The sequence below is a fragment of the Macrosteles quadrilineatus genome, unplaced genomic scaffold (genome assembly GCF_028750875.1).
Source record: "Macrosteles quadrilineatus isolate MER2022 unplaced genomic scaffold, UCM_ALF_1.0 Scaffold_2__2_contigs__length_208266976, whole genome shotgun sequence".
Lineage (NCBI taxonomy): Eukaryota > Metazoa > Arthropoda > Insecta > Hemiptera > Cicadellidae > Macrosteles > Macrosteles quadrilineatus.
Window position 1 is genome coordinate 92,059,567 of NW_026542595.1, and position 12,276 is coordinate 92,071,842.

A 12,276-nucleotide genomic window follows, 5' to 3' on the forward strand; every position below is an offset into this window, starting at 1 on the left:
CTGCTCTCTACATGGCTGCGCTCTCTTCCACACTCCCACCCTCGCCCCGCGCCTACCCCTCTCCCGCGCACCACGCACCTCTCCTACGCTCACCCCTCGACGTTTCGCGCTCAACACTACGTTGTCTTTATTTATTGTTTACATATTGTTCTTTATTTATTGCCTAACGTTGTCATTGTCATATCTTTAAAGACGGGTGGCGGATATATCCGCTGCTTTTCTACTCATCTGCGGACGGGTAGCAAATATATCTGTATAGTTAAAAACGAGTAAAAAATTAATTTTACAGTATGAAGTGTTCCATTGTGTTAATTTTATGTAGGCTATTCTTGTATCACAAAACACAAATAAGGAAAATTAATTTTTATTTTTTCCTATAATTTTTTCCCGTTCTATGTCACGATTTCGCCCGTCCGGAAAGGGTTAAGTTATGTGAAGAATACTACTTCCAGTAGAGGCTACTATACATGGATAAAATATGTTCTCGGCAGCCATCAAACGATGACAACCACGCAGAAAGTGATCCAGTGAACGACACCAAAGTATTAAGTACCCATCATCTTCATCCCTCATCCCAACATATCTGTAGGCTAAATTAATTACAGTTGCCTTAACTTTCCCCTAAACAAGTTAAAGAATTTTACTCTCTGTTTTTGCCTTACTGTATGAATAATATATTTGCTGAGGCTTAGCAAATATTAGTGCTACAATATTACGCAAAAACATTTTATATAAAGATTTGAAACGAAATAACAGATAGACGCTGACTCTTAGAGAATGTGTTAGTTTTCAAGGCAAAAATGATTTAAATAACAAGTTAAAGAATGTGGCATGGTACATTTGTATTTATTTACTAACCATGTTCTTATAAATATCAAGTTGTATCGCTTATAATAAAAAACAACAGTAAGTTTGTTTATAACCATTGCCACTAATGTATAACCATCAAAGTATATAGTCCTAGTCAAATGTGTAACCTAAGATAGGTAAATGTACTGTAGCTATAATTACCTCTCTTCTAGGTAATCCATCTGGTCCAGGAATATATTTTCTAACAGAAACAGGTCTTAGAGTCACCATAATTTTATCCCAAGTAAAAATAACTTGTATGAAAAAAACAACAGTTAACTGCAAAGTGTTATTATGAATGAAAAACAATCAGAAGTTTTTATGGAGAATCAAAGCTCATTGTTGTTATGGAAGAATTTCCCAACATAACCAGGTGATGTTAGATAAATTTTTAGAAACAATTCAAAATTAACTGATTACTGAGCATGTATTGTGATCAATGTATAATTTGCAAAAGGCTTGGATTCTATGGTTAACAATTAATTAAAAGGAATTTCTAAAAATTATTATACTATATTAAATTATGAGAATGGTTCATTATATTATTCATTTTGTGGAACTACATCAATAACAGTACAACAGATGAGAAACTGTATTGTATCCCATTTAATTAACTGTTAAATTAAAACATGCTGTTTAAAATATCATCCCCATAAAATTGATTACACCCCTATGAAATAGCTCAATATAGCTTAAAACAATCTTGTACGTTCCAGTCTATAGTTTATAAGTAGAAAACAGAGAGAGAAATTTTATGTTTATGATTTTTCCTTTTGAGTACGGTAATTCAGAAATACTCAACTTTACTATTCATATAACAATTTTGCATGTTCATACAATGAAATAATTGCCCAGAAATATAGAATAATGTAATTTAAGTCTGTTTCATGCATTAATTTACTTTTGTATTCTACAGTGGACTTCCATTTATAAGGACTAGATATTTTTTAGCAAATGTTTTATTCAAATGGAACATAATTGAATGAGCCACTGACAGACTAAACGACTGTCAATATCCCGTTTTCTGTGTATTTTTTGTTACAATACCAGTTTAAGTTAAAGGTAACAGGTCTATAAATTACAGTAAAATTGAGTCCATCATTGAATATATGTTGTATTTTTTGGCAGATTCTGAAATCTGTGCATAGTGTATAGGTACGGTAGCTTTTTTTGTCCGAGGACGCTAGGCACGAGCCTGATGGGATTGTTTTTCACATTACTTCAGACTACACGTAGGGGTTGCGAATTAAGATAAAATACAGTGGTGATTTGGTAGGATTTGAACCCGGGACCTCAGGCACCGAAGTCCCGTGCTCTAACTACTAGACCAGCTCACTCCCCAATATATAGGTACCCTTAAAGCTGTACATGAGACACCACAGTTTGTTGGACCATTTTTATAGTTCACTTAATTCTTCCAGTAAAACAGAGACCAGCTGTTACTTTAGCTCGATTTATTAAAAATCCAAAGATCGAGGGCAACAGTGGTCAGGCCCGCACTTTGCATGTGACGTGCTATGGGCCCAAGAGATAAATTGCACTCCCCTTCTTTACCGGAAAATGTTTCTCTTCCTTGCGCCTTTAACAAATCTAAAACCTCTTGCGTAGTTTCTAAATAAACAACTAAACCGATTACTAAACAAACAATTAAATTATTTCAAGGACATAAAGAGATGAACTCTTTTTTAATAAGTGGAAGATGTAGTTTATTTCCAGTAATCCAAATATAACATTACCATCAAAATTTTAAGGTTGAAAATCAAATATATTTTCTTAGTAGTAGTACAAAATTGCTTGATCCTATATGATACCTCTGATTATTATCTTTTTTCTAACTACCTAACTAAAATACCAAATGATTTCAAAAAAGAATATAACTGTAGAAAACATAATTCCCACAAGAAGCAAATAAAATATCGGCTTCATCTTCTTCATCTGGAGAACTTCAGGCTCATCAAAGCTAGGATCATCTTCTTCCTCTAGTAAGTGTGTTGTATCATGCTTCGGCCAGCGACGAATCACTGCGGCTTTCCACTGACCCAGCAAGCCTAACTACAACATCAAGAAATGATGAGACCTCTCAATCAAGTGATCTACATAATTAGACAACTTAATTACTTTTCTGAGATGTGGAAAATTCAAAGAGCACTCATGGAATTGCTTCAATGGACACACCAGTGTCTTGTTCTAGGGGTTGGAAAATGCCAACAATTGCAGCAAAACCTTGATCTCAACCATGATGTGAGACAGACACAAAGATGTAGAAAGGCAGATCTTAGTCGTATCAAACAAATCAATATTAACTGGATTAATGTAGCTAAATTATGAAACTGTGGAGTGTTCATGAAAGCTTTTGATCACACTAAGAAAAATCTAGTTCAAAAAACCTAGTTAGCATTTTTAGAAAAAATCCATGAGAGTTTTATAAATATTCAGTAAAAAAACTATGGAACAGTAGTAGAGAACTAAATTACAGTACCTCCAAAAACCGAACAGTCATTTTTGTCAGTGGTTCTAATAAAGGTGAGTTTTTTTCCACACCAAAGGTGATAAAGGTATCACTGGTTACTTCTTCTACCATTCTAAAAGAAGGCAGCGCCTCATGGCCATGTAACCCCATAGTATCAAGAATAATCAGATCATTTCCATATGTTTGAACTAAAAATGTTATCTTTTTATCATAGTATGTCACAGTTTCAACCTCCGACTGCTCAAGGTATTTATAATTCTTCTCAAATAGGCAGTTCCAGTGATTCTGAAAACATAACAAAATTACAATTAGTACACTGATAAAATTGAGTCATGAAAAAGATAACTCTTTAGATTAACATCTATTACAGATTATACACATATTACTACAGATTATAATGAAATTGAATCCATAATTATGAATTTATTTTTGTTAAATATATTTTTTCCTACAGTCACTTGACAAATAGGGCTTCCTTGCACTGATTATAGTACAGAAAGTTGCTAATTGCTGCATACTAATGCAGCAAACATAGTCAGCCATTTATAGCAAACCCTTCTCTGAAGGTGTTCTAGAGAAGGGTGAGAATTTAGAGGAAGCTTCTCTTTAGGTACCAAGCTATTGCCTTGGTTGCTTGCATGGTCGATCATTTGGTCCAGAGCAGCCAAAAGAATAAGCAGAAAGTCCTCTAGCTGAACCAGGATTTTGACCTTATCTTCACCAATGACCAATGGGCAATACAAGCCAGACCAATACAACCAATACAAGGTAGGCCTAATCCTAATGGCCGCTTCTGCACTAGCAATCATGATTAATTGTGGTAAAAAGTTTTAAGGAGAGATTTTATCGAGCAAACTTCTAGTTTTATAATGCTTTATTAGTTAACCAATAGTGGAGTAGTCAAGAAATTTGATGAATAAAGAAGTATAAATGATTGTACACCTGAAAGTTGAACATGGAGTGTCTAATCTCTTCATTTGTTAACCTCAAATAGTATTGGGCAGTCCAGTAGTAGTCACCTTCAACCAACTGACGCAAAGTATCAACACGAGGAGAGTATAGTGGCAGAGTTAAGCTGGAACAAATACCATATATAGAAATGAGAGCAAAAATGTATTGATGTAATACACTACTATAGTAGTACGATTTTTAACTCTACGTCTAGGTACGTAACAAAATGTAGGGAATAGATTGTTACGACTTGTTTTAATCCATATTCATGATGAGAAAGAGATATGAAATTCTTCAAAGAAAATCTGCTGAATAAAAGGTTCGTCCTGAAATGGGCTACAAAAGATCATTGTCCAAAGGACTTTCCCTAAAGATAAAATAAACAATATGTAAAATCTTTGACAAATTTTATCCTCATCCAATAGTTCATCCAACCCCAACCACAGAGAACTTTCACGATTTTTCACGAGATTTTCCACGAGCATAGACTTTCTCTGTTTTATCGAGATCTCAGGAAATGTTCACAATTGCAATCATGGAAAACGTTTTTGATTTTCCCGCAGTTGATTATGATTTTGCCTTGATCACGGAAGAAAATGATGAAGTCTCCACGATCATGGGGTATGCTTCCAATATCACTGTCCCCCCGGGATAATTTCATAATTTTTCCGCCATTGCAAAATATGTGCAACGTATTTCAACGTAATTTAAAATTGTCAAAACTCACTCAGCTATTGTTGAGTTATGACTCAGATAAATCATGGCTTACCTATGACATAAGATCCTTGGAAAACGCAAAGTTGGAATGCTGTTCCCGCTCTACTACACCACTGATGGTTATACAATCAGTACTAGCAGAGCTGGCCTTGGGTGGTGAGGGGTCCAGGGCAAACATTTAGAGTGGGCCCCTTACTACCAAACATATTGTATCCCAAGAATAATAATACAAATCTCAATGTTTAATATTTGTATTGATAGTCTCCTCTTTATCTTATTTTCAATTTTTGTTGTATTTTGCACCAGAGCAGGGCCACTTGAGGTGCGAGGCCATGTGCGGCTGCACCTAAGGCCGGCTTTGACTACTAAATGCAATTGCAGTAAAGTGTGAAACATTGAAACATTTGATAATTTTCTTTGTACTATATGTACCTGCAGTAGATGCCGCTTGAGAGCATAGTAGTCAGCAGTAGAGAGAAGATGGACCAGATGGTGAGCACGTAGCGAGAGAAGCTGTCAGTCTCTAGGTAGCTGTGAGAAGTGGATACGGTGAAGTGTCCGAATACAGCTACAGCACTGAACGTCCAGTCTATCCCAGAGTTACAAAATATACTTCAACAAAAAATAAGAAGTATTTTTTAATCACTCTGTATACAACAAAAATAGCTCATTTCTGGACAGTTGAGCATTACTAAATAATCAATTTCCAATCTATCAAAACATGATTTTGACTGTACTAAACAATACTTTTCCTGTTCCAAACAAATGAAGTTCCTGTTTGGCTCAACAGGAACACTAATGCACATATTCTTTCATTGTGTGAATTTTATGACACCTGACTGAAATTTGTACTTGAATGCAAACTTGAAATAATTAGGATTTTGGAATATTTTTTATTTAAAACCAAGTCCAGGCAATGAAAAGGCATAGAGGGAAATGTTTGGAACACTATTTCTGACTTTGTAACTTTGTTTGGTACCTATAGTTAGGAAGCAAACATACCAAAAGTCCCCGCCTCTAGCCCTTGTGCTGTGGGGGAAAAGGGGGCTTGAAGGTACCATTTTTTTGTTTTTTGCTTTAAAATTTGAATGGAAGAAGGTAAACTAGTAAAGTCATATATTTTATTGAAGAGAATTTGATTTTCTACAACCCTATGCCATTTATTTTTAGGGTGCACAGTTAGGGAGTTAACTTGTAAAAAAGAACAAAAAACACAAGAAAAAATATATTTTTCTAAATTTTTAAACTTTTGATGGTAAATAATGCAAAAAGCATACAAGATATTGAAAAGTTGTAAATTACAAACTTGCTGGCAATTTAATAAGCTTTCATTTTGTTTATTACCATAATTTTGCTTGGACGCATGGTTTCCTAGATCTGCAAACAACCGAAAAATGGTACCTTCAAGCCCCCCCTCCCCCACAGCACAAGGGCTTGAGGCAGGGACTTTTGGTATGTTTACCTCCTAACTATATTAAATAAAGTTACAAAGTCAGAAATTGTGTTCCGAAAATTTCCCTCTATACCCTGTTTTGAGCATTCGTTGCCTGAACATGTAACAAATTTCACATTGCACACAATGTATTCAATTTCACAATGTACGAATTCACATGTAACATGTGAACATACTAACTTTTTGGTTTTTTAGTATAAGAGACAAAAATGTTTGGGTATTTTACCGTTCTGATAAGTTCTAATTCTTCTGCTTATTCCAATCCAATATACAACAGATGTCACCGCAAAAGATAGCAAAGTAACGAGCCAAACTTCAGGTTTAAAGATTGCTACAAGACTCTTCCAATCAAAATCCATCTGCTCAGGTCGTCGCACTATAAATCCAAGAGAGGCCTAAAACAGAGCTATTTTTCATTCAAGTAAATTACGAGAACTTTCTGTAAATTAGGGTCTCCATCAAGATCTCATTGCAGCCAACACGTCGTTCCTTACTTCATCCCCTATCTATTTCAGCTGGTCCCACCCCTGTGGGATGATCGGTCTTGTCATTCCAAAATGTGAAAGAAAATTGAAAAGTTTCCATGGTACACTATGACTGCTGTTGTTCAGTCTCATTCGAAGCAGTGACCTAAGTAAAGGGCATTTTGCCTGCGGATCACACTATGAATAAATTAGGGAGATTAACCAATTAATTGTCTCTATTAGACAATCAAAAACTACAGTCGGCCCTGGAAACCTGTAGCGTAGCAAACAAAGCCTCATCAAATTCAATACCTAGCAGTCTCAATGAAAACTTATGAATATCCGCTGCCAGCTTCGTTGTGCAAATACGGGCATCTACAAACTCCCTAATACTTTAATACTTTAAATGGCAACCATAGGCTACGATTAAAAGCCAAAGCCAAGTATTTTAAGCCAAGTAGCCACTAATGCACATTTTCTACATTGAAACACCTTTCTGCAAACACATTTGTCAAATAGCAACAGTAATGAACAGGGATTGATCCCCTTCCTACAGAAACCTAGTCACACACAAAGTGATTCATATTTGGCAGGAGCGAAAATTTGCACAATGTTTTAATACTATGACGAGACTAATCGTTAGGAGTGGAAACCAGCTAAAATAACAGTGAATAAAGTAATGAACACGACGTAGGTCTCGACTTTTAACTATAGTTTGCTCGACTGGGACGAGAGCTTGATGGGAACCTTTACTTACAGACAACCCTTGTAAATAAAAAAAACGTCTAATTTTAGAAAATAATATAATGTGGTATGTGTATGTTCAGTGTCTCAGAATTTGTTGTATAACGAATCTGTTGAGAGAGAACTGAACAAAACTTGACAAAGACATGAGACTACCTTGGTTATGGTGGGACCGAAGTCCATGATTTTGTGGAGAGAAGAGAACTCCCAAATGTTGGCAACTGCTATCCGAGTTTTGCCCTGCTGCATGGCCTGACCAACCCCACTCTGCCATACCCCGTCACTGCCCACTTCTCCCCAGTTGTAGAAGACGGAGTAGCTCACCGTAAAATTGAGTTGCTGGCACAGTTGGCGGAATAGTAAGATTTCTATCCCATCAAATGTTTCTGGGAACAAAAACAGAGTGCAAGGGGTTTTTTATGTCCCACCTTCACTGAACTGTTTTACACATTTCTTGAAGCTCGGCATCGAGGTTTGCTGGGTTATCTTACAGTAGACTGACTCCCTCTTATCCGGAAACCTTTAACCGGACATTGGTTTAACCGGACCACACTCGGTAGAAGTGACATCTCTTTATCCGGATAATTTTTATCAGCATATCGGTTTAACCGGACTAGATCGGCAGGAAGTGTGCAGTACTGAAACGACTGTTCTCTTGGGAAAGATTTGAGACCAGTGATTACGTGTCTAAATACAATGCTCTCCTAATTTTAAGTCAAATACTGTATAGAGTATGCATTTAAACAGTCTGTTTTAATGAGATTTTGGGGACGTCGGTTTAACCGGAAAAACCGTTATCCGGTCTCGGTCCAGAGGAGTCCGGATAAGAGGGAGTCTACTGTAGATTAAATCCACTGGTGATTGGCAACTGGCGAGATTGAAATCTGGAACCTTGGGATGGAAGGCCAGTGCTCTACCAACAGACTAGCTCACTTCCCAGTACAATGGAAGGAGTAGAGAGTATGTAGATGAAAAAATATATATTATTCTGAGTTAATTTGATACTCATGTTCCTTTAAATAATTCATCATATATTTTGGTATTTTTGTTTCACCTAGACGGATATATATTTTGGACATTTCAATTGTCGAGCAAAGTAAAGCATGAGGGAAGCTGATACAGGACCTAAGGAAAATATTTATGATGGGTTATTGGCTGAGGTCTAGGAGATTCACACTGGAAACTACTTTCTTTCTTCTACTAAGTCTTTTGTACAGTTAGTGTAAGGCTTATTGGTTTTTGAACCATAATCTTAATTTATATACAATGATAACTCCTTTTAACCAGCCTATCATTAAAACAATAACCTTAGGCTTTTAGTGGAGTTGGTTCTTTGAGGTGGAAAGTTTTTCCTTACCTGAGAGTGATTTTATTTTCTAGATAGGGAGTCAACGGTTTAATGTGGATTCTGAACCACCGAGACATTAGGGTGATTAGAAGGACTTGAACTCCTATACTCCTTGTACTCGGGGATTGTGACCCTCAGTACAGAAGTCCGACACTTCAAGTACTTGATCAGCCACCCCCTGTCTCCTGAATTCTGCTACATCTAGTCTACACTTCTCTGTGTTTTTGACTGTTTATGCTTCAACTTAATTTACAAAGTTTAGAGTTTTACCTGGCTTGTCTACTCCATCTGGGGCTATAAGAAACGGTGGATACAGCATGAAAGCTCCTACGATATGAGTTCCTCTCAAATCTTCCCTTATACTCTTCACTCGATGGTTCAATACCTGGTCGACACTGCTTCTTACAAAACTCCGAGGGTGAGAGAAAACCGAACTCAGTTCAAAAATAGAAAACGGTTGGAGAGATAAAATTACCACTTCTGATGATATGCTTTCATTCAAAAAATTTTCCAAATCTGTCAGATTCGATGGTGGGGATTTATAAAGAAAGTAAATTGGAATTTGGAGAACTTCCGTATGGAATGTTTCAAAATCACTACACATTTTTGTACCTAGCAAAACAACACTTTCACAGAAGAACAATGGACTATTTTTAAAACCAACCAAAGTAAGTGCTTGAAACCTTATTCTTGTGTAGTTAGTGAGAATGTAAAATAAATCATCGTCGTGAGAAATAACGCACAGTGATGAAAATGAGTTGAATAAAGAAAACCCCTTGAAAACAGAATTTCCTAAACTTAAGTTTAAATCAGTTTTATACCTAAAAGATAAAGCACTTGGCATCACTGTAATAAAAACCGAGCAAATCAATGTGATGAAAAATACTTTGCCAACGATGCCTCTACCAAGCTTTGAGGAAGTCATAAAACAAATATAGACCAAAACAACTGATCATTACTGTACTAGGGGGAAAACTGACCAACGTGACACTCATGCCTTTATCAATCCTTTTGAATAAACAATTAGTTCATGATGATCTTACTTTAGATAGCCTGACAATTAAACAGTTCAATGCAAATATTTACATATCATAAACACATCACTGTTGATTTTTAAATGCACACATAAGTTAAAATATTGCTAGAATGATATATGGTTTGTATTAACTGATAATTCAGGATATCATATTATTCCATTTCAAAAGATTGCGGGTTCGATCCTGAGAGCTTTTTATGGGTTCGAAACCAATTAATTATTAGGAACTGTTGGGTCTGGTTTTATAAATGAGAGTTTAGGGTAAAATCCAGATGGCTGTGGCAGTGAACTGTCATAGTACTGGGTTGTTATGGGAGCAAGTAAACATAACCTAGAAAATAAATCTGTGTTTATGAGGTACTGAAAAAAAACTGGAGACAGCAAGATTTCAAGAATACAATAGATTAGTCAGTAAAAAAAGCTACATAATCATCTCACAATTCTACACTCATCCTTCACTCAAATTTAGGTTAAAATAAGCTTATATATGGTGTCCCCATCTCAGTGATTGATAATTGAATTTATCATTTGATAAATTTACAAGCTTGTGCAGAAAAAAATGATTGAGGGTTATTTGGTTTAGATTCCTTACTGTAAGCCTTAAAATTCCTTTACACTAATCACGAGAATATTGTTAAGTTTTAAGGAGGGAGCATGTTACTTTCTTTGTGTCAACTTTTAAAAATTTGGTTTTTAACAACTTCATTGTGGATTCTATTTAGACACAAAGGAAGAAAAGAATGTTTATGAACAATTACGCTTTATTAATTTTATTATCATAAAAAATACTTTGTCCAGTTGTAAGCTAAATTTTGTAAGTTTTAATAATTAATATTTTTTTATTTTTTAATAATATAGCTATGATAAACACTGAACAAAATGATTCTCTTGAGATAATGATTTATTACTGTTCCTATTTTTTGGGCAATAAACCATTCTTTAATCCTTAATCGTCATTATTTCATGCAAAGTAAAAACTATAGGATTGGAATCCAAAACCAAAATTTACTAGCTAAAAAATATTATCTTAAAGCAAACAATGTTTTTCCCTATCTATAAGGGGTTTACAAATCATAGATTGGCAAAATACATAACAAATGAAAACATTTATTATTTCTAAAATATCAATTTAAGGTAACGAGGGGTTCTGTTGATGCAGTGATCAGTTAAAGTCAAATATACATGCAACTTTACACACACAAACACACAGTACAAACTGATGAGTAGGCACGCACAGCAGTTCTATTCTGACATGCAAAATAAAAGATAAGAATTTATGCCAGGTCAGCATGGTTTTGTGATACTCTATATCACTTGTTTATACACTTTTGTCAAATGGACAAGTAAGAATGATTTATGATGGTTTGAACAGGTTATCATGACCTGGCTGATTAAGATTAAATTTATTAGATAATCATCGGCACACATCATTAACATTATGCATTTCTCATTTGATATGGTCATGCGATTTAAATAATTGTAACATTTTATTTTGATAAATAATTAAACGATTAGAATGCTCTAACTTTTAAAATCTTTGGCAAGAAAGACAAATGTACTGAACAGGTTTGAGAGTCTACGTCAATAAAGGAGTAGCAGCTTTGAGTGTAACACTTAACGTAGATATTAATAAAGAATAAACACAGTCAATCAGAATGTGGCTCATGTTTAAACAATATTTGGTTAGCTGCTCAATTTGTCTATTGTGGACAGTGTCAAGGAAGTTGCATGAATGCTCTTAATGAAGTCATGTGAACACAAATTAAATCTGTTATTGATTGCAGGTTTGACTTGGTACAAGGCACAGCCAAGGCCACACTAAAAAAAACAGGCCGTAATGCTCATCAAGCATGACGTCACGATAGAAGACGGCAATGACGTAATTTTGCCGTTTGTGATCAGCTGCTTGTTTTAATCTTTCATTGGAAAACAAATAAATAAATACTTATACGTCATAGCCGTCTTCTATCGTGACGTCATGCTTGACAAGCATTACGGCCTGTTTTTTTAGTGTGGCCTTGGCACAGCTTTGCCAATGAGCACATTTGACTTTTAATGACCACTATTTCAAATCTAGATCAACTTTGAACACTTCGCACCTCTAAATAATTGTGGCCATTAATCCTCACCTGAGGAATAGCCGCAAGTACAGTTTTAGTTAAAACCTACATTTCCTGTGTCAATTGTTTGGCCAAGAGAAAAAAATGTCCATTTTTAGTTGTCTTAAAAAAATAATGTAAAAGA

General features: G+C 35.3%; 1 protein-coding gene across 1 annotated transcript; it reads right to left on the reverse strand.

Moving 5' to 3' along the window:
* Positions 1-2,556: 2,556 nt before the first annotated feature.
* On the reverse strand, positions 2,557-9,685 carry LOC128987703 (glutamate receptor-like). Its single transcript, XM_054408696.1, has 7 exons — positions 9,267-9,685; positions 7,805-8,034; positions 6,667-6,835; positions 5,420-5,576; positions 4,262-4,394; positions 3,329-3,604; positions 2,557-2,901 (listed from the first exon to the last, which is right to left on the reverse strand). The coding sequence occupies exons 1-7, from the start codon at positions 9,598-9,600 to the stop codon at positions 2,689-2,691; spliced, it is 1,512 nt and encodes a 503-aa protein (XP_054264671.1). The 5' UTR covers positions 9,601-9,685; the 3' UTR covers positions 2,557-2,688.
* Positions 9,686-12,276: the final 2,591 nt, after the last annotated feature.

What these genes read in the sequence shown, in the direction of transcription:
- LOC128987703 (XM_054408696.1), bottom strand. Translation starts at nt 9,600, where the DNA reads ATGTGTAGTGATTTTGAAACATTCCATACGGAAGTTCTCCAAATTCCA. An exon ending in TCGGTCCCACCATAACCAAG is followed by an intron (nt 6,836 to 7,804) that starts GTAGTCTCATGT and finishes GCTCTGTTTTAG; the next exon opens with GCCTCTCTTGGATTTATAGT. An exon ending in TGACTGTTCGGTTTTTGGAG is followed by an intron (nt 2,902 to 3,328) that starts GTACTGTAATTT and finishes TTGATGTTGTAG; the next exon opens with TTAGGCTTGCTGGGTCAGTG.